The sequence below is a fragment of the Drosophila biarmipes genome, chromosome 2L, assembly GCF_025231255.1.
Source record: "Drosophila biarmipes strain raj3 chromosome 2L, RU_DBia_V1.1, whole genome shotgun sequence".
Classification (NCBI taxonomy): domain Eukaryota; kingdom Metazoa; phylum Arthropoda; class Insecta; order Diptera; family Drosophilidae; genus Drosophila; species Drosophila biarmipes.
In genome coordinates this window covers 19,811,834-19,833,952 of record NC_066612.1, presented here as the reverse complement: position 1 = coordinate 19,833,952, position 22,119 = coordinate 19,811,834, and the positions used below count along the sequence as shown (strand labels likewise).

Below are 22,119 nucleotides of genomic sequence, written 5' to 3'. Positions count from 1 at the left end.
TATATGATATTGCGTAGTTCTACCCACTATCTTCTATATTGTAAGTTCAGCAGTTTTGCTGTGAAGTGTGGCCACGAACATAAGACTTAGCATGCATACTTAAGACACTCAGAGAACCAGGGGTCTGCTCTTCCCTAGAAGCACCCATCATTATGCCGCTGAAAGTGACCTACATTATTTAAAATTACAAGAAACACTCGTCCTCTGAACAATATGGCATTGAATTCGCACAAAGGATGCTGAAATGGGAGGCAAACTAATTATAGTTATAAACGAATTGTGCTATTTAATGCTCAAATTGCATTATGAGGCGCAGGCTCGTGTTGACATTTTCACGATTAACAATGGCTATCATTATGGGGATGTTGTTTTCGAGCTCATTTCCTTTTTTGTTATGAAGCACGGAGCTGGGCTCAAAAGTGAACTTTTAAATGGAATTATTTCCGCCGGAAATTAAGATTGGACATTGTGTGTGGGAGCCATAATTCCCAATGAATACCCATGCATGGCTTTAATGTCTGATGGCAATCAGGCGACGGTCCTTCATCCTCCGGGGCGATTGACTGTCGGGCGAACTTTTGTCGATGGGAAGTGAAAAATCATCTTCGCAGCCAGCTCCCCAGCCACCCAGCTGCACCCAGCTGCATTGGAAATATGACAACTAGGAGACCCGAATGATAAATGACGCCCCTCGGGCGCACAATGGGCGAAAGAGAAACAAATGTACGCCAAGATGCGGATAAGTCGACATCGACTATGATGTTGATGACTCGCACATTGTCGCCCCGTGGCTTCTGCATGATGAAGCGAATGAATGAAGATTTATGGGGCATTAGACATATGCATGTGAGCATAGTCGGTGGTGTGGATGTGGCTGCGATTGCTGCTGCTCGGGCTGCAGTGCGCTCCTCTTCCGTGGAAGTAATTGCAGTAATTTGCAGGGCGTAATTACTGCGCGTCATTAGTTATGGCGCCATTTTCGGCCCGGAAATATGTTACTTGCAATGAGTACCACTGCGAGTCAATGGAGTTTTGATCTGCCATAGCTTCTATAAAAGGCCCCCAAAAATTAATTACACAAACATCAATTTTTATACATCCCCCAACGATTATAAAATCCCTTGATTTGCCTAAAAAAACCTGTGAAATAACGCACATGCCTGTAAATGTGAAATTCTTACACAGGCTTAACCATGGCTTTCATTTGAATGAAGCGCCCGGTGGCCTCGGGCCACCTCGGTGACAGAAATGAGCGGCATAATTGAATTTTTCTGTTGAGAATTTTTTAATTTCAGCAGCTACCCACATCAACAAAACGGCGCAAAGCCAGCAGGTGGGCCCTCTTCGGCTTTCACAGCCCTTTGTGTCTGCTTCGGCCCTAATGGAGTTGTTTTAGGGCTAGGATCGATGTTTGCCACATGGTCGGGCCATTACCAGGCTTACCCGTGTCGTACAAACATCATTAGCAGCGCCGCAGTCCTCTTAAAGGTTAAGCTCGTTGGCCTGCCATCTGATTTAATAGTACACCTAATTAATAAAAGTTGCGAAAATCGCTGTTTAAAAGCTGCGTAGAAGGCGAGCGCCCCACGCATTGGGTGCTGAGCACTGGAAATCGCTTCATTAAAGGGCTTAGCAAGTTTTTAAATTTACTTAAATGCTTAAGCACGCTTTGTGCCCCAGTGCACTTACTTTCAATGGCTGCCAGACTCCACTAAGCTGTAAAAAAGATCTGGGGCTGAAAAGCCCGTCCTACCGGCCTCTGCAAAAAGTTCACCTTAATCCTTTGCGTAATTCCGAATGAGTTTCATGCTGAGATTTGTCTATCAAGCGGCGTAGCTTTCAGCAGGAGGGAGATTATGAGGGAAGAATTACAATTTTTTATAATGCCAATCACAGCCAGAAATACATGTCCAGCTCATGGCAAAACTATTTTTGGTCTGGGTGATTGCCTTTTTGCAGGTAAGGTGCCACCTCAGTCGTCCAATTTGCACTTATATTTACACAGACAATTTGTTTATACAGCCTGACGCGGGGCGAAAAAAGCGGAAACGGGCGCGTAAATGTGACAGCCCCGCGCACCGACAGTGACCATCATGTAGATAGCACAAAAGTTACTTCCTCAGCCACGTTATTAAATAATAAAACGGAGAAATTTACACTCGATTGCATGCATCATTCGGGTCGATTCTGCACCGGAGTGTGGCGAAGAGCCGGGGACAGGGCATTCATTCCGCGAATGCAATTTCAACCAGAAGAATGACGACGTCCAAAAAACAAAGGTGGCGATAATGAAAGGACGAACAAAGAAAAAATGGCTAACAAGCAATTGAAAGGGCTAAAAACAAACGACTTTGTGCGATATTAAAGTGTGGAAATGGGGCAGGGCGAATGGTACGTGTTAAAGGGCATTTCACTTTGGGATCATGAAAAAATATTGATTAAATTTCGGCAGGCCTAAAAACTGGTAATGAAATAAATTATTTGGAAAGCCGGCACTGGGCTACAGTTAACGCAAATTACAATAATAAGACTTATGGGATAACATTTTAAACCCACATTTTTTGTCATTCACATTTTATATTTGTAGTATTCATTGCTAGTAAATAGAAATAAATAAATACAATGCACTTTTAGGGTTGCTGAATGTGGCTTCTTGCTTTGTGGTTCGCATTGAAACCCTCTTTCGTGGCACGGTGTATAATAAAAACTTCTGGGATAACACATATATTACAAATTGAAAGTTTGATTAAAAATGTGACAGGCTGCAAAGAGCTTAAAAAATTTGATTTCAATTTGGTAAACACATTTTTTCAAAGAAAAACCATAAAAACGATTTAAACAATTGACAAAATTATAATAAAGGCCGCAGTCAAAGTGGTTCTGCTTGTTGTAACATAATAATAATGTTTTGAGGCAGTAATGGAACTGCAGAAAAGTTCGAAGAATCATTAACAGCTGGTTGGATTCAAGTGAACGGGCACCAGCTCAGTTGTTTGCTTGCTGTCGCCATGAGCACGTCCACGACAACCGCATTCGGATTGTTAATATTCCTGCCTGTGGTCCTGATGCAGCAGGACACTCAAACGGCCCACTGGGCGGCGCAAATCGAACTGGAGCTTCAGCAACAGCCGGACAAGTTGGCCTATTGCCGGGCCCTCCAGCAGCGGAGCCTGGGGACGGTGCTCCAGAGCACTGGGTGTGCCTCTATTCTGAACAACCAGCTCGGCGTGACAGGCGAACTACTACTCGAGACCCAACAGCGCTGCTGGTCCGGGTGGGTGCTCTCTGGAAGGCGATGCCGCAAGATAGCCTGAATGCGGGTCTTTAAGGATAACCGAATCCTCGAAAGTTCAGGCAAACGAAAATAAAGATCACAATGGCAAATTGCACCCAGAACCCAGATTTTTCAGTTCATTCCAGGCGCTGCTCTGCCATAAAACCCAAGCATCCATCATGTATTCGTGTTAACCCTAATCAAGAAACGGTTCGTTTTGTGTGTAGACGTCATGTTGGCTTGTCAGGTCGCCCCGGGCAAATAACAACAATAGCCGACGGATGGAGCTGAAAGAGCGTTGTGAGCCATTTTTGTTTATCAACCTTCCGTATGGAAAAAAGTGTCCAAAGAAGTCAATCAACTTCCGCTCTGCCGTTGCCTTTTTCGGCCCGTTCGGCCAGTTAGCCCAGGGATTCCTTCCTCTAGTGTTGCGCATGGTTGCCATCGCCACTAAAAGGCCAAAACAACAGTGTCAATCCAAAACCAGTAGCGGAATGCTGGCGCCCAAGAACACTGGGTGTCAGCAGTGGACTCGTTGTCCAGGTGTGAGGAGATGAGCACTTAATACCTCGAGAAAGGGCATGAGCACTGGCTTCTTAGTACCCAAATTTCAGCACCTTATTTGCGCTAAAGTAGCATCGTTTTCTTGAGGAACGTGTAGTTTGCCATTGCACCATTCATTAGCTCGTCTACCTTTTTGGTACCTGTATCAGGGGTGCCAAGATATTTGGTTGGTAGAGATTTCTTTGGCACCCTTTATTTATAATCGAAACGATTGCAGCAAAATGTGTCAGACATGGCCACTTTCAAGCAAACAATTTTGTTCTGTAATTATGTTTGATGCAATTAAACGTAGGATTTTTATGGAATTTTAATCAATCAATCAAAATCAATATTGCTGTTAAAATTCCAGATGAAGGTATTTTAATTACGTTCTTTCATATGACCTCTTTATAAAATCTTTGTAAAGTAATTTCATTTTGTATATCGTAGAAGTTGTTAGGAGTGTTTAAAAATATATGAACAGCGGTGTCACAGTGCTTAGTGCTAAAGCTTGAATATTATTTGGTTCAACATTATGTGGAACGGACACTAACGAAGCAGAACGGTGGGTAGTCACGCAAAATTGCCGACGACGGCGCGTTGTTACGGGCCACGTGGTCCCACAATGTTGCAATCGACCCACAGATGCACAATGCGTCGCGGTGTCTTCTGTCCTGACTTTCCACCGACCACTGCCCAAAGTTTTTATTGGCAATATTCCCTGCTGCTGTCGCGCTGCAGTTTTAAGGCAGTACAGAATTCTTGACCTACTTCGTGAGTTAACTTGGCCATTAGGGAAAAACTTTACCAATAAAAGGTCCAACGATTAGCTCGGTATTTCAGAATCAGAAGGTGAGGCCTAACGTACTTCAACTTATGATGGGCTTACATATAGCATAGCAATCATTTCAGCGTCAAACACTCAAACTCTCCGAGACAAAATTAAATTTTTGAGAAAACCACAGTAGCTTCACACAATGGCTGCGTAAGTATTTTAATGGACGGATGGGAATTTTAAGAAAAGACCTTCCCCTCCGCAAGCACTCAAGATTACAAGCCCGGCGATATTCCGTACGAGGAGCAAGATGATCGCAGATTGTTCTGCAAATTCCACTACAAAGGTGTTCTCATTTTGGTCATACCCATACTGTTTGGACCCATATTAATCGGACACCCAGTTTTGGTAAGGCTGTGGGCGACTGCTTGAAACTCGAATTACCTTCCTTCTTGCAGGTCTGCCGCTTCCTGTACATTTCAATTTGCTTCTACTTGTTCTACGTGCTCAACTTAATGGCCAGAGGAGCGGTGGCCTTTATCTACATCATATTTATACCCGTTGCGGGCATTGCGTCCTCCAACCAGGTCGGAACCTCCTACTACAACGATCTGATATTCTTGGTGTACGGATCCATTTTCCTGGGCATTATGATGGAGAGCTCGAGGCTCAATGAACGCCTGGCGATGTGTGTCATCGCCATTGTCGGTAGCAGTCTGAAGCTGTAAGGTCTTGAGGAACGAAACTCCGTCACTAAAGATATCCCCTCCCCAGTCTTCAGATTTTCATGACCGTGGCCGTTTTCATTGTGGCCTTCTTGGTGCATCCCGCACTAGCCGCTGCCTTTTGGATGAAGGTGTCCCAGGCCGTGATCACGGAATACAATAATGTACGCACTTCACAGCTCTGTTATTAGTTATAATAGCCGTACCTTTCAGGCTGGCATTCTGAAAATGAACTCTGATGAAAGAACCTACGAGGTTGGAGCGTGAGTCCTCGCCATATTAACCCTCCAACTCAGTGTAAACCGCCATCCCGTTTCTTAGCAAGCCGTATCCTACGCGTCCCGTGATCGGGATATATCTAACCTGTTGCTATACCGGCACACTAGCTGCCTGCTTTTCCCCCTTCGTGAATCCCAACGGTTCCATAGCCGACGCTTTCTGGGGGTATTTATGGATGTGGCGCTCCGAAGAGAGACTTACCTATACTGTTTTTCAGGTTATTTAGTGTAACCAGCATGATGATGATTATGGCGGCACCTGCCATAATGGGTCTGGTAGTGATGGTACTTTGGATCCACATCCTCTTTCTCGGGCTTTTCGGGGGCAGTGTGAAACGAGATCTGGCAGAGCTGGCTGGGAACAAGGCGGGCTTCAAGCAGGCCATAGCCGACAGGAAAGAGGCGCTGGGGCCCTGGCCCGCATATCCCATTATAGTCCTCTTCCTGATTATCGTAACATTTCTTCTGGTGGCCACGCGAAAGCCGCGAGTGTTCAGGGGCTGGGATGATATAAACCTGGCAATCGAGTCGGGCTTCTCGGTCGCCGTCATTGGCATGGCCATCGTATTCTTTGCGCTTCCGACCAACTATTTGTTCTGCAAGTACTACGTCTGCCGCCGGCCCTCCAAGGAGGGCACTGCTCCCTCTCTTCTCGGCTGGAAGGCGGTGAACAACAATACTCCCTGGGCCGATGTCTTCATGCTGGGCGCCGCCGTCTGCTGCATCTTTTGTGCCCAGGCATGCGGCTTCATTGCCCTCGTGGCAGAATCCCTGGGCAGTCCCGATGATAAATTCGATGGCCAGCAGTTCATCGTCGGCGCGCTGTTCGGAACTCTGCTGACGAATCTATCACCGGGTACTACCGTGGCCAAGATAGCTCTTCCCGCCGTCGCCAGAGGGGTGAGTCATATTTCCACAAAGACATTTACACAGATTTGTGATCCAACGTTTAAGATAAAATTATTCTGTCTTCAATTTTATAGAGGCTATGCGTAGAAAAATAGGTTTCCTATATCTCCTTAATCCCTAGATTCAAAGTAAAGGCTCTCGCTAGGCTCCCTCAAATAGAGAAAAAGACAAGTTCTTATTAAGAATACCTAGTTTATGCTACTTTCCTTACTTCATTTATAGATTTTTTGCATTTACGGTATACAGCTCCGCGCTGTAGACATCTGTATTATATTGAAAACCGTCCAAGAAAGGCCAAGGAAAAAGGTATTCATGCATTTGTAACTACAATAGGGTCGATAATTCCGTTATGAATCACATACAAATTCCCAGAAAATGGGGTTTTCCAACCGGATCGTCGCATAAATTGCATTATTATTTTTAAGTGTCAGTACGGATATTTCATAGTTTTATTCACAGGGAGCAAGCTTTGCCCTGCCGTTCGCCACCGCATTGCACAATCAGTTTTTGCTGCCCGTGAGCTGCCCCGCGAACATTATTGTTGCCGGCTGGGGCAACATAAGACCTTTCCAATTCGTAAGTACTCAAAGCTGACAAGAAAATTGACCTCTCATCCTCCTTTCTAGATGTTGGCCGGAAGTGTCCTGATGTTTTTCATGTTTGTTACGATTGCTGGCTTCACCGCCTTGCTCGGCAGCAGTGCTCTACCATTGCTCTTTCACTAATTTAATCGTTTTCAGTCCACAGACCCAAATTTTCTGTTTCGACTTCGCCCGCATTTAATAAAATTACCCAGTAAGCCACACTGCATTGCGGTGTGTTGAGCACTCTTGTTGACATGTTTAGCATACACATTCGAGCAGGAACTGGATGGGACTGCTCGGCAACAGCTGCTCAACGGACATCCATCTCTTGGAAATCTGCGGCAAAACAAAGTACTGCTGTCGTAGTTATTTTGAAAATATAAAAAGAATGTGTGTCATACCGCAAACAAACTAAGCCAAAAATTTAAGGCACAGGAGCATAAAGTTTTTTACTCGGAATTTTTCAAATGAATTTCAGAAAGGATATTCAGTTCAGTTGCCAAGTCAAGTTCAGTTACCTGGTCATGATACATAATTAGATTTAAGCGTTAACAAATTATTTTATTTTTTAATTTAAACCCTAAGATTCAACTTAAATAGACAAAAATTTTAATTTTATTTATACGGTATTTGATGTTAATTTGAAATGTATCCTTAAAGCTGAGAGATGAAGGGAACCCTGTATTAACACGATATTAAAGAGTTGCCCGAGGGTCAACGCTTTTAGGCAAATTACACAGTTTCGCATTTAGGGTAATCCCCGCCTGGTCATTCGCACCTAATTCACATCGCTCTAATCCAAACATTGCCCCCACAAGTGTTGGCACTAAATAATTGATTTGTTAATTTAGACGGGGACCATGGGCGTCTATATACGTACATACGTATCTCTCTAGCAAACTCTTTCCGGCTGAATACTTTCCGGCTTGGTGGTGGACCTATTCCACTCCTGCCAAAGTACCTAAGCGGCTGGAGGTCCTGGCGTCACCAGCTTTGGGACACATTTATATCGAAACTGTTTAAATATTAATCTCGTGGCACACAGTTTGTGAATATTCATAACACTCACGACAATTCAAAATTGCACATTTAATTGATTTGACCAAGGTTAACGGCCGCCCTTGTTTGTTTACGCCTAAATGTTGAAACAGAGTATAACAAACATTTCGTTTTAAAAGCAACACTGTGCATAAGGTTATTTTTCCTATTTTTCCCCTCGCTTTTTTATAAGTTAATCATAGTTTATAATAAGAAATAATCTGCATTTAGTCTGTGGCACTTTGCCGCTTCTTATTGTTGAGCTTCCAATTTGTTATTAAAATCCCACGGGCTTTCCTACTTCTTAGTCAAATGCAAATTTCCATCTTTAAGTATTGCGAACCCAAAAGGGAGAACGCAGAAATTATGCATATTTATTCAAATATCATGCACGCCCTAAGCTGATTTTTCCCGCTGGCAAATACCATGCTCACTGGCATTTTCGCATTTTTAAATCTAGGCTCATCATCCTTTTTGACACTGGCACAGGTTTTGCGAGAAATTGAAAAAAGTGTTTCTTAGTTTCTAACCATTGTATTTTATTATACTTTGAGGGTATGATGAAAATAAAATGATGAAAATAAAAAGATTGCATACCAAGACGTTATAAATTTGTATTCGTTTGGAAGAAAGAACAGTAAAAGTGTAAATGTGGAATATATATACATATATGTGGAAAATAATCGTAGAATTATACGCAAAACAAGAGTTTTAAAGTTCCCTTCTTGTTTTATTAGTCTGGGGCTTAGTTTCGTGATAATCGACATGATCATGACTGACTCTGATCAAGAATATATGTACTTTATGTCGCATGCCTGTTGCATGCATTCCGAAGAACTTAGGACCGAATATAAAAGTAGACCTATTTAAAAGCTATAAACAATTAAAGATATCCAGCATACCTGCATATCTCCATCTCCAACGCACTTCCATTGGGCGAGTAATTTTATTACGTTTACGAATATATTTACCATTTGGAATTTTTTCTTGTCAGTCAGGCTCAAATTTGAGATAACGTTCAATGTTTTAATTAAAATGTTTTCTGCAAATACCATTCCTGCTGTGCTGTCAGGTGCAATCGCGTCTGTGACTGATTTTGATATGCCGACGGGATTCAGAGAAGCAAAAACTAAAAGGCGAAGTGGGATATTTCAATCCATTGTCTTAAAACAAAATGAACAATGCAAGTATGGATATAACACAGACAGGTTTGAGAAGAGGAAAAAATTTGCGTCACTGCATTGCGCCCGTAAGCAAACATGGTGTCGGACCATCGCCGCAGGTGAAATATTTCCGTTCACTATGAATTTCAGACTCCACGCTCTTTATAAGCACGTACTTCGAAGTAATACCTTTTCTCTGCTTGTTATTTGGGTCTTCTTGAGTTGCATTGTTTGCTCTATAGACAGACCCCTAAGGTTTTAATATGAATACCAGCAGGAAGCTGGTGTCGGCTATTGTCCCTCTTGACGTATAAAATGTGGTCTGGGAGAGAAATGCGGCTTCTATGGATTTAACTCAAGCCCTTTTTGTATAACTTAAGTCAGCAATTTAAAAAACAAAGTGTTTCAGAAAAATGGTAATTCAAGTGTCTAGTATCGCAACATATAATCATTGAATGATGAACGAAACCAATCACAAGTTGTATTTAAAGCGTTAATTAAAACCCATTCTTTATTATACATGTTATTTTCTTAATTAAATCGAACTCTTTGGTTTACACATAAAATCCGTGTTATACACGGCCTATCAGGTATACATTTTTTCAAACCTTTTTATTGAAAGCTGCAACTACAATTCATAATATTTATTAATAATTGAAATTATAACATTATCCAATGGAGCAGTTGAGATTAAATAGTATGTCCGACATTTGTCACAGATAAAATGGGAGAACAACAGGCCCTTTTTTTAAGCGCCAGATACATGCCAGCAACTGGCTGAGGAATTCGACCAACAAAACGTACAATGAAGAGGAAACTAATGAAATTAAAACGATTTTATCGAGGCAAATAAACAATTGCCGCTGATGTCGATGGCGTCGCGCATGTGCACACACCAGTAATCGCGATGGCAAATTGTATTAAATTTATGCTCTATGCGATAAAGGCCTCACTTCTGGCCAGTCATAATGAGCTCCTATTGGTTTTACGATGTTTTTAATTTAACCGCCGACTAAAAAAAAGACGTTGAATTAGCACACAAAACAGCGTCGGCGAGTCGCAAGGGAAAGGGGAAGGGGAATTCATTTGCCGGCGGAAATCGGGCAGCCATGACGCCATTTTTCAAAATGGTTGTCAGTGTCCATTTTTATTTGCCTTCCGTCCGTCAGCCAGGCGCTCCGTCCCTCTCTGTCTGACTGCCTGCTGCCGTCTCCCTCTAGTGATTAGCTGTCACGAATCTGCGGCAAGAGCAGAAATGAATTATTATCGCGTTGCGTTCCCAATGTTGACATAGATTTAAATTATTTGTAACAAAATCAACGAACTGTGTCCGCTCCGCCTCCCCGCCAGGCCCGTCCCTGACTGCCTGGGCCATCCTTCAGTCCTCTCACGCCCAAGGTCCTGTTGCTGATTTGATTGCCCGGCAAAATGTTTGAGCAAACACCACAAAACCAGCGCTTGGAATGCTCTTTCGAGGGATATCTGGCCGCGAATATCCTGGGATTAATAGCTAGAAGGCAAATGCTGCCCGAAATGAAAGTAGGACGCTTTTGTCTTAAAATTTTCGTCACACAGCTTTAAAAATGATCCAAAGTAATAAGGTTACGGAGTAATAAGGTTCCTGATTGATGTCGGTCTGGATTGCCAAAAACCAAATGGATACTCTCCTCCTTTAATTTTTCACAGAATTGAGCTGTTAGCTTTGTTTAATTGCTACATAGGTTTCGGGAAAGCAAAATAGCTCTAAAAGGATCTTCACTTGTTTGAGAAAGTTAGTAGCATTCGCGTAAAGGGACTTTAGTCTTTATTATGTTTTACGTTCATTGAACTTTTAAAAATGGGATTCTTAAAATAAAATTGTTGCTTAAAATATTGCGTATGGATAAAATATATATCCTGCCTATTTTATTATCTAAGAACTTTATCAGAGTTTTTTTTATTTTACGTAAGCCCTTCAATCTTTGGTGAAGAATAAATAATGTTCCATAAAGTCTTGATGCCACTTGCTTGTTTAAAATGGCTTTCGAAATGTTCATCACGTCCTTCCTTGTAACAAGAAGAAGCCCACTAATAGGCTCAATTAATAAACTTGCGATGGTTGGTTAGCAAGTTTTTCTCCAGCTCATTTATTTCGAAGGCTAATGGTAAACATTCCCTTTCAGACCCAAGTCCGTGGCAAGGCCATGGGTACTGCCATTATTTTCACAACAATCTCGGCAGTAATTAGGCTCCAGGATATAGTTTCACTAAAGTTGTCATAGTAATGCATATTTCTAGGTCAATGGTAAGGGTTATATTCTTGTTTACTAGTTATGCCACTGTTTTTCTGTTTCCCAACTGCTTTGGGCTTTGTTGTCCCCAAGAATTATATAAGAACATGTCCGTGTTGGTGACAAAGTTTTTGTTTTCCTTCTAAGCCATTGAAATTTGCCTACGCCCTTTGGTAATTTCTGGTAAATACCTATTTTCCTATTGGTAAGAAGGGGGAAAAAACGCTTGGATGCCAACAACAAGGACTGATTTTTCCATTTTCCACTCTATAGTATCTTCTCTTTCTTTCAGATGTTCCCTCCCGACTGCTCATTACCTTGAACCTGCTTCAATGTTTTCCACTTGTGGCATTAATTTCTGCTGTGTAAGCAGATAAATTACAAAATGTCAAAAGTTGTTGACAGTCATTGGCATCGAAATGGAACCCAGTCACTTGGCCGGACCCTGACTCTCCGAAAGCGAGTGGCGGTGTCTATCGCGGAGCCAAGTAAACTCAAACACTTTATAAATTGTGTGGGTTGACGCAGGCAGATTATGACTTAGGAATTGAAGTAATAAGTGCTTTGTCCAACAGGTTACAAATGAAAATGTTGCAAAGTGTGATTAGCTTGGAACTGCCTTTTCAGGCTTATTGAACACCCTAATCTGGAACATTTGAATGTTATTATAGTGTTACTAATGTTTGAAGTCTAGTATTTAGTTAAGACTAATTGTAAGAATGTGCACCTACATTGATAGGTTTCAACTCGAGAAATGCCTTTTCCATTGGGAGACTGCCCTAGACGAACACTCGAACCTTTGTTCAAACCACTAGATAACCGGATAAGTCTGGCAGAGGTGATACGGTAGTACGTAACTGGGAACTCAGTCGGCGGTAGAGAGGTGACCGACAGCCTTCTTGTGGGTAATTAGCTAATGTGCCGGTTGCGGTCTGCCCCCGCCATGGGCAACAATTACGGACAATTAGACGCGGCATTGATTTGAATGTTCGCGTCTCATCACATTATGAAGATTCCCTTGCGCCCGAAGCCGCAAACACTATGCCTATTACAATGCCCACGGGCTGCTTGGGTTTACCGATTATCAACTAATTAAAGGGGGGAGGTAGGACTTGAATGAGAAGGCCGAGGAAGGATCTTGAGGCAAATATTAATCATTCTACCAAAAATTCTTCATTTTTTAAGGTTCTTGGAACAAGAAATGGTCGTCCGAATATATTTAAAACCCTCTATTGAGATTTTTTTCCTTTAATAATTCGTTACTTTATTGGGTAGCAGTGCTGTTCTTAAAACCATAAAAATACTTGAAATTTACTTCAAATTGGCTTTTATGCAATCTATTTGTTAGCCGTCACGGATCGTAAAATTATAACGAATAGGCTTATGCCCAAAATTTAGTAAAATTAAATACATTTAAAATCGATTTTATGTAAACAAAGAGTGCTGAGAATCCGATGTACATTTGTGACTGACGGCAGCACAAAGCTGATATTTCCAAATTTTGATCTTTGAGCGACCTTGAAATGGTGGCAAAACTATTCAAACGCCTAAGACGCGAGGTCAGGCCCTGCGTTCTTAAGTTTATGCCGTACTTCGTGATGTCGTACTACTTTATGGAAGTGCTGTACTCAGTGGTCAACACCCCCCTTGTGGGCAGAGAAAGAGCCATTGTGATGGATGTCAACGAGGTGTTCGGCCACCTCTACACTGCCTTCGACGTCCTGCTGACCATCGGCGCCATCTCCCTCATCCTCGGCACCCGAAAGGAGGCCAGCGGGGTGACCCTGCTGCTCATCGGAAGAGTCATCCACCGACTGTTCTTCTCCATATGGACCGTGTTCTTCTACTTTCTGTTCACCGACAGCCTGGATGTGGGCTCCCTGTTGATGCTGATGGCCGCCAAAACCACACTGAGGGAACAGAATGAACGGCCCCAGGTGGGGGAGTCGCAGTACCAGATATTATTGCTGGGGGGCAGACTCTGCTTGTCCAGTTTGTTTATAATGTGGCTGGACGAGGGCCCGGAAGTGAGTACTTGTTTTGGTGATAAGTGGGTGGTCATACATATTTCTCCAGACATTTTTCAGCATCGTGTCGCTGGGGCTCTTACTCTTCATAACCCTTGGCTTCCACTGCAAACTCTTCGCCTATCTGGCCGTAATCGCCCTCCTGTATCACGATGTTTTCAGCAATCACTGGAGCATGCTGTGGGGCTGGAACGACACGCTCCTCTCGGTGCAGTACTTCTCCCTACTGTTCTGCAAAATTGGCGGGCTGCTGATGCTGTCTGAGCTGGGCGGAGGCAAGTGGTCCATCGATGGATTCAGGAACAGAAACTCCGTGAAATGGGAGAGGAAGGGCAGCTACCGAATCGTCAAGAGCCAGGCGGCGGCCTAGGAAAGGTTGCTCGTCGCAATGAGCCCATCTTTGCTTTTCCTCCATCGCCTTTCAACGTTCAGGGGGATCTACATAAACTTTAATGGGAAACACTTTACCAGCGGCTAATGCTTATTTTTATTTGTATCTCTATTTGTACACCTGCCCCTCGGCATCGGAGAGGGCTCTCCAAATGCTCTTTGATCCGCGCCTCAGCCGACGTAAATTATTAAAAAGTCTCGAGTTGCGCTTAGGCCCTTACCCCACTTTTATTTTATTTTTTCGCCGCCAGAAAATTCTTTCACAGGAGAAAGGTTGAGGCTGGCCGCACTGAAGCTAGGATACACTCACCTTGGCGCGGGAAGCTCCGACTAACTAGTCCCTGAGCGGATTAAGTAAAAGCAGGAAGACCTTTTCGGCAGTAAAAAACATTCCGCTGCCCTTATCCTGTCGCAAACGTCTTCACTTAATTACTGCGACTTCAGCGCCGGCATCAGGGGGCAGGAGCCAGCGCCAGGAGCCGACTTAAAAGGCAACACTGCCGTTAATGAGTTTCTGGAGGCGGATCAGCGCAGCTCGGTAAGATACCAACCAGGCATGCATTTAACAACCGCAAAGGACGCAGTGACCTTCGCTCTTGGCTGAAGTCCATTTGCATAAGCGGCTGGGGCCAGAGTGGAATGGAAAGGAGCGGAGGTCGAGTTCCCCGTGGGAGAAACAGCGACATGTGGGCTCCGCTCCGCAGCTCTCGAGCGTTGACCAGCCCAGAGAGGCGGAAAGGCCGGGGGGTTGAGCGAAACACCCCCACACTTTCCTCCACTCTTTACTTTCCTTACTCGCCCGCAATGCGTTACCCTTAATTGGAAAGCAGTTGCATTTTGCTGTTAAGATCCGAACGTTAAAAGTAATTGACGGTATGATAAACAAGGCAACGGCCGAGTCCGTGGCAACGGATAAGCTGAAGCTGGCAATAAAAGGGTGGAAACCCCGCAACGACTGAGCCAAGAGCTCGGGAAGAGGAAACTCTCAGACTTTGGGGTGGATCGTTTCGATGAGCTACTATGCTTATACCTTTATAATTAAATGGCACCTAGCTCTAGCGTGGTAGATAATAATAGTACAAGTAAATGCAAATTAAAGTACAACTATATCCTAGCTTAGCATTTTCTTTGAAAATCTTTTCAATTGTTGCATTCCACCAATTAAATATTTGAAAAGTTTTAATTCCACTTGCACCACTTTGTACATCACATAATTACGAAGGTATTTTTGTACAGCTACCCGTAGAACTGCCGTGTTGTAATTTTCCAAATGAAACATCTAGCCCCTGCAAAAGGCACGCAAGAACGCAGCTTTCGCCGTCCATATTAATAAAACAACAGTTGGGGCTAGGAACATGGATAAAAAATAAGAAAACCACTCGGCCGGCGAGGAATATACGATGGCGAAATGGGTCGCATCGCGGGGCACTAGAATAACCACAGCAGCAACAAGGATACTGAAGCCGGTTTAATTAAAACAGCGCAACAAAAAGCCAGTGTGTGTGGCTGAGGTAAAGTGAGCACTGTCCTGCGAGTCGTATGGCATTTGCATAAGTAAAGTACACACAAAAATCTACAAATGTGTGCAACTGCTGCATTCAAGCCACCAGACTGACGCCCCTGGAACCAGACTCTTTAGCCAAACAGGAGTCAAAGCATTTAAGTTTATTTACCTGGTCGGACTCAGATTTGGAGCAGGAGACACGGCCCGATCGGGGGCTGAAAGCCTCCGCCCGACTAACACTTTGCTCAAATAGAGCGCTTGTCGGTTAAAGGAACTTAACCAAATAAACGTGTATAATTAATTTGAGCAACTTGAGCTAACAACCTGGAAACAAGGCAAAACTGGGCTGTTCAGACTTTGAGTGCGGTGGCTCTGCAATTAAAGATTTAATATTCCAATACACGTTTAATGTTCCAACACACTATTGTAAATATCTTTAGGTAGGAACTGCTAAGCTTAAAATTTGAGTTTATTTTGCAAGCTGCGAGAGGGAAACTAAGCCACGGCTGGCGAAATATATTTAGGTTCCAGTTTTTAGGCCCGGGATGGAGCTGGAAGAACAAATTAACTGACATAAAACAATACAATTATAAAAAGTACGCGGAAAGGTGGATGAAAATTTGGAATCATTGCAACCTAAAAGGATGGTTATAGCGTGTTGGCCTAAGAGGTACGATAAAAGTTAAGCGGGTTTTCCGTTCCATGGGTTTTCAATACCACCTCTAAGAAAATTGTTCATAAACTATTATCGTACATAGTCCTATAATATACTTGAAGAATACCTTGCGGGATTAGAAGAAAACCCTTAACTTCGAATACAGTCGATACCCTGGCGGGAGAACAGAAGCAACTACTTGAGTTAAAAAGCTACTTGTTATATTAATTATGTTTTCAAACTAACATTTGCCTCCCTAAGCCAGATTTGATAAAACAACTGCCGGTGAATTGAAGAAGATTGATAGGAGCTTACGGCGAATTGAAGCCCGGTGAGATTGCCGGAAGGAGGGGCCCCACTCGCTTGCATAATCCCTCCGAACTCAACTTTAAGACTGAGCATTGTAAATATTTCACTTCAAGGCTGGTACACACCACGTACGAGGACAATTCTTCGGGGACCATTATCGTCTCGGTCCCAGCGACATCGTCGCATTACGTAAAAGCGCTTTTACGACTACATTTGAGCAGCCGCAAAGAGCTGCCCCGAAAGTAGGCACGGATACTCAGCATCTAACAGGTTGAATGCGACCAGAGATTTCAGGGTGTGCAAATGGCAGCGACTGAGACAATAAAGCTTAGAGCGGCTCCAATGAGGCATCTGCACACTCATCCCCCGCACTCGCACCCGCAGCCGCTCCGTTTTATTCGCCTTTATTTTCTGCTATTTTTAAGCATTTTCCAATCAACTCCAAAGCTGGATTATTTGGGTGGCGTGACATTAAACGGCTTTTCAGCCTCGTAAAAACTCGCTGCGCCGTAGTTGACGCTTCTCCGTATTTTTTTCGCATTACAAAGTCATTTCGCGGCAATGTTCACCAATGGCAATTCAATAATAATGCCAGTTTGCCGGGTTATTAAAATTTCATACAAAATTCATGCTGACTCTGGCTTGTGCCGAGTTTTTCTTTCAGTCGCCGGCTGCCTTGCGTTTTGTTTGTGTTCTTTTTCTTAGGCGCCAAAATGTCAGCGACACGTTTTCCAGCAGCGCAATTTATCATAAATATGCACATACATATAGGCCACATCGCACATTTACCTTGTACATATGTGAGGCATGTGAGTCCCGGCACTGCTGGGCGGCGCCGAGCGTTCGCCGCCCTTTGTTTATGCCGCTGTCAGCGCTCGTTTAATTCCACATTAGCGCCTTGCAGCGGTCCGAGGTGTTTTCCCCGGGCTTTCGCAGTTTCGCACAGTTTTCCCCAGCTTTGCCGGGGTACCCACGGGCTGCCACGCTTTTTAACAGGCGCCACCGTTGCGTTGGAGCCTTTTGTGCGCCCGCGGCCACTTTTCACGCGCTTTCCGCAGGTCGTCCGGCCCTGTTTAGCGCTCATTTTTTCCAAATTGTCAAACTGTCAAATAAATTACACGCGAAACCGTACAAAAGATCTGACGCAGTTGGGCTTCCTTTGTTGGACCCAACTTTTGTGTGGCATATGCATAGGCTCGTGAGCACATAATGTGGCCAGTCTTTGTGGCCGGCTTTGATTGTCGGCTGGCCGGGGCCGCAGAATGGGCTTTTCATATAAGTATTCGGATTCGTTGTCAAGGCGGCCGAATATTTGGGGGAGTCTGTTCCATCTTCTTGTGGAAAATTAGTGATTTTCGCAGCGTGAACATAGTTGAAATGCCTCTATGAGTCCGCAGGAAACGCGAGTCAAGGCTTTCCTGGGAAACTTTATAAGGTTACTTATAAGTATTTGCATATAAAATTAACAATTATTTCTCTAGACCCTATAGGAACATTTTATAGCCTAATAAAGGGTTTTTAATTTGTGTAGTTTACAGAGCTTTTCAGGGCTTCAGGGACACACAAGAGTCTACTGCTGTTGCACACCGTAAGTGTGGCGGCAGAGAACGAAGATATCCAAGTCTTGTATACAATTAAATATTAGGGATGCTGCTTAGGTCCTATTCGCTTGCTTTAAAGGAAGTCCAGAAGAAAGCGATATTGAGTGTTCCAAGTATCTTGTGTGCTCTATACGAGTATTCAGGCCCGCATCCACACATGCCACCGGGAACGCTACAAGCTCGGCTGTGCAATGCGCTGGCAATAAAGACTTGGCCGAAAGTCAAGCGGATTTCGGTGCGGCAAAGTTTGCCTGGGCGAAAGCCGCTTATTCTAGTTAAATAAAAGTGCTACAAGAGCTGAGCCCGCACACAGAGCGCACATAGACGGTCGTCTGGAGCCCGAAACTCATTGCTAGTTTCGCCAACCAGACTTTAATTGCAATTCCACTGCAAACTTAAATTATGCCGGCAGTGTGCCACCGCAGGAGGGCCGAAAGCTTAACTCACGCCCAATTTAAACGGATTTCTGATGCTTGGGAGCGTTCCAAATTAAAGCCCCAGCCCTTTGTCTTTGCCTGGCTGCGGCATTCACCTTTTCGACTTACGAAAAAGGACAGTCTATTTATTTATGCCAGATGTGCGCCTTTCTTCTGTTTGGCTTCCCACACGCTGGCTGGAATTTAAATTTAAATATTTAAGAAGCGGCGCCAAAACCCCTGCGTGCGGCGCTAGAGCCCATAAATATGCAATGAAGTTTGAGCGGTTTAAGTTTAAGGACTTCTGGTTTCGGCAGCGGAATCGAAACATCGGCGCCTTTTCAATCACAGGCATTTTTTATGAGTCTTTAACTAATACCAACCGGCGGCTCGGAGGTCCAAATGGGCAGGTTAATTAGTGGCAGCTGCTGCCCTACATTTCATTATGCCTCCCCAACCTCAAGCTCGACCTCGACATCTGACTGCATTATCTGCGAGGAGCCAACTTCCGACATTTCGGCCCCACAAATCCTCATCTACGGAAGTCGTAAAAAGTTTAACGTGTTCTTAACTTGTCCGCCGACCATCGATGGAATTTTTTGTTGAGCGCGGAAAACTCTATAAAAGTTTCAAATCGTTACACGGCGAATGACACGCGCTGGAGTTTCATTCATCCCCACACCCGCACCCACACCCACACCCAAGCCCAGGATCCGGATCCCCGCATCCGGTGGTCTGTGTGCTAATCTGTTGAAATTTGCGTTTTAATAGAAATGTGTTTGTGCGACTCGGAGAGAGGGCTGCGGGATTTTTCCGCGGTTGGGTTTTAAAATATTTTCCCTGGGCCAGGTCGGTGGGTGGCGCTGGTTGGGGCAGGACATAAAAATGCTTATTGCCTTTAAGTACGTGATTTTGCTTTTGAACATTTTGCACAGGCACACACACTTTTTGTGCCTGCTGCGTTGACAGATGCATTAGGCGTATTGGTTTTACGATTGACGTCGAGCCGTACGAATATAATTTAATTAAAGTAATGGCCACGACAATACTGCCCCGGAGGCGTCGCAAAACTAACGAGGACAAAGCGAAGAGCCGTGTTTCCTGCTCCGAATTATAAAGGATTCGCCAGAGGCCAGGCTTCAATGTGATCCAAAACATTTCGCAGCTGGCCTAAAAGGTTAGCTACCATTATATTATCCGTGCATGTACGGCCTTCCGATGTTTTCACTTAATTAATGATACAGAGCTGGGACAGTTTCTTGTTTTGTCAGAGTAGTTACGAATCATTAAAATATTTAACAGCGGGTGAAATTCGGTATCTACCACGGGAAAACAATTTTATCAGGCCTGAAATTTTCTATGATTGTATCAATATCATTTTCCAAATATTTCAGGCATGTTACCCGTGAAAACATGCACGTCCTTCCGAGGTTTTCACTTAATTAAGTAAAGAAAGTTGCTTGTTTTGTCACTAACAGTAGTGACGAATCATTAAATTATTCAACAGTGGGTGAAATAAGACATCTACCTCGGGAAAACAATTTTGTCAGGGCTGGAATTCAGATTTAATCAATATCTTTTTCCAAATATTTCACAAATATCCGAAGGTTAATTGAACTGTTGTTCAAATATTCGGGTAAACAAAAAGCATATAAATGTAAATGAACAAATTTACATTGAAACTCTGCCTTTTCCTTTGGGTCAGTTTCTGCCACAAATGGCAAAGGGGATTAATGAAGCCAGGGGCTTGTTATCAACAACTACCACTGAAGACTCCACATGATTAACTTGCGCCATTTTCCTGGGAAATCAGTACTGTAAACATTATCAAGAGCAATAATACTATAAGATGGGAATGGAGGTCCTCCGTCGAGTTGCCTGGTTGATGTCAACTTGACAGCTCTGATTGAAATTCACATAGCAGTTCATTCATTTGCATTTATTTGTCTATCAGGTTTCAGAAAAATATTTGCTTGGTTTGATGCCCCTAAGCAGAGTGCATAACCAAAAATCTATTTGTGATTTGGCCCGGTCAGCTGGAAAGGTCCCCAAACAATGGCAGGAGCAGCTTCCTTGTGGCTGCTCTTATTGTTGGCTTAACCGAGCTCTGTAATGAACAAGTGGAACAATGGACAATGGGTGCAGAATAAGAGTCGAGCTTGCATGCAGCCACGTCTAATGAACGTACGGAAAAGAAGTGCTGTTCCGAATGCCGAGCTCACTCAATTGTGCAAATTAAAATACCAGATTTTGTGGCAAAGATAGATGCCCCAGCCCTCGAGCCCCCCAAGAAGACAGGCCTGCCGAAACACGTGCCGCAATCTGATATATGAGAGGAGCCCAAGCACAATCATAATGAATTGAAAATGAAAACTCCGGCCCCGAAAGAAAGTCGGGCTGGCAGCCCGCGAAGTATGCCATAAAATCCGGCGCAGAAGAAGAGATAGTAGTACCCATCGAATGGATGGGCCCTGCTCATATACGGCTCATTCATCTGCCGCCTGATGAATTACATGCCCTGGCACGAATACATCACTCCATAACCCGGTACCCGAGCACAAAGTACAATAAACTTGCCTGCTCGCTGGCAAACACAAAACCGTTTTAAATTTCATTTTCTGATAATGCCGTACCCCGACCACTCGCTCTCGGAATTCATTTGACAACTTCGTCAAAAGGTGGCCTGGAAACTTTGCCAGTCTGGAGCGCTGAAGGATTCCTTCTGGCTTCCGAGGACGTCGAGCAGCAAAAGCTGCTTTGCCGGGCCACAGAGGTGGGGGTGGGGCTGGGGACTCTCGGCCGCTCCGCCAGATAACTCATCATTGAGCGCCATTTGCGTTTAACAATCGTTGTAATCTTTATTGGATGTCAAGGCCCACACTCGAGCTGGACTCCTGGCTCCTGCTCCCAGCATTTCTCCACTTGAAGTGTCGAGGCCGGTACCCAGTCGCACATGTATGCAAAGCCTTCTTTGCCACACTTTCCTCTACATCCCCTCGGCGCCCAGCAAGATGTTTTAGTGACAACGAAAGTGTAATTGAGTGCCACATAACAGACAATTCCGACGCTGCCAAGTGGACGGTGCAGGAGCAACAGGGAGCAGGCATTCGAAAAAATGCTCAAGAAAATTGCCACAGCCGGCGGAAGAGCTGCTCTTCAGGGCTGCAAAGGATTGGAATGGAGAGGTTGAAGGATAACAGAGCAGTCAGAGCTCAAGGGGCGCCCCTGAAAGGGTTTAAACAGCAGAAAAGAACCTTGGGATTAAACAGGCAACTTCGAAATATATTATGTTTTTAAATGTTCACACTTGATTGGAAGATATATCTGTTGCAACCCTGATTCCTTGCTATTATGAGCTGTTCTATTTGATTTTTCATTTCCGGCGAGCAGCTACATGTGCACTGTTCTGGATTTGCTGCCCCTAGGCTGTAGGACGGCCAGGACGAACAGGACGAGCCGAGGCACCCAGGAAGCAGTACGGCATAGTTGGACATGTTGCACATGACAAGCGTAAAAGTTCTCAAGTGCTGCACGGCGAGGGCGGCACGCAGGCGGGGCGTGGCACTCGGGTAATCAAGCACGACAGCAGCTGCCATTAAGTTGAGGTAAAGCAAAAGCTGGGATACGGCTCCTACCATTTTCGGGGCCGACGGGCGGA

At 44.1% G+C, this 22,119-nt stretch overlaps 3 protein-coding genes across 4 annotated transcripts; all 3 read left to right on the top strand.

Moving 5' to 3' along the window:
• Positions 1 to 2,975: 2,975 nt before the first annotated feature.
• LOC108033586 (uncharacterized) lies at positions 2,976 to 3,396 on the top strand. The gene has a single exon (XM_017107932.3). The coding sequence runs from the start codon at positions 3,009 to 3,011 to the stop codon at positions 3,312 to 3,314; it is 306 nt and encodes a 101-aa protein (XP_016963421.1). The 5' UTR covers positions 2,976 to 3,008; the 3' UTR covers positions 3,315 to 3,396.
• A 1,333-nt stretch (positions 3,397 to 4,729) lies between these two features.
• Positions 4,730 to 7,336, top strand: LOC108033430 (protein I'm not dead yet). 2 transcript variants are annotated; one of them, XM_017107754.2, is made up of 9 exons: positions 4,730 to 4,802; positions 4,859 to 5,000; positions 5,051 to 5,316; positions 5,367 to 5,481; positions 5,531 to 5,580; positions 5,639 to 5,761; positions 5,814 to 6,495; positions 6,964 to 7,080; positions 7,131 to 7,336. In XM_017107754.2, exons 1-9 carry the CDS (start codon positions 4,795 to 4,797, stop codon positions 7,227 to 7,229), a joined length of 1,602 nt encoding a protein of 533 aa, XP_016963243.1. In that variant the 5' UTR covers positions 4,730 to 4,794; the 3' UTR covers positions 7,230 to 7,336. The 2 variants fall into 2 exon arrangements, with proteins under 2 accessions (XP_016963243.1, XP_016963244.1); XM_017107755.3 differs by having other exon boundaries at positions 4,735 to 4,802; positions 4,867 to 5,000.
• Positions 7,337 to 12,917: 5,581 nt separating this feature from the next.
• On the top strand, positions 12,918 to 14,196 carry LOC108033484 (uncharacterized). Its single transcript, XM_017107823.3, has 2 exons — positions 12,918 to 13,586; positions 13,636 to 14,196. Exons 1-2 carry the CDS (start codon positions 13,083 to 13,085, stop codon positions 13,954 to 13,956), a joined length of 825 nt encoding a protein of 274 aa, XP_016963312.1. The 5' UTR covers positions 12,918 to 13,082; the 3' UTR covers positions 13,957 to 14,196.
• The last annotated feature ends 7,923 nt before the right edge of the window (positions 14,197 to 22,119 follow it).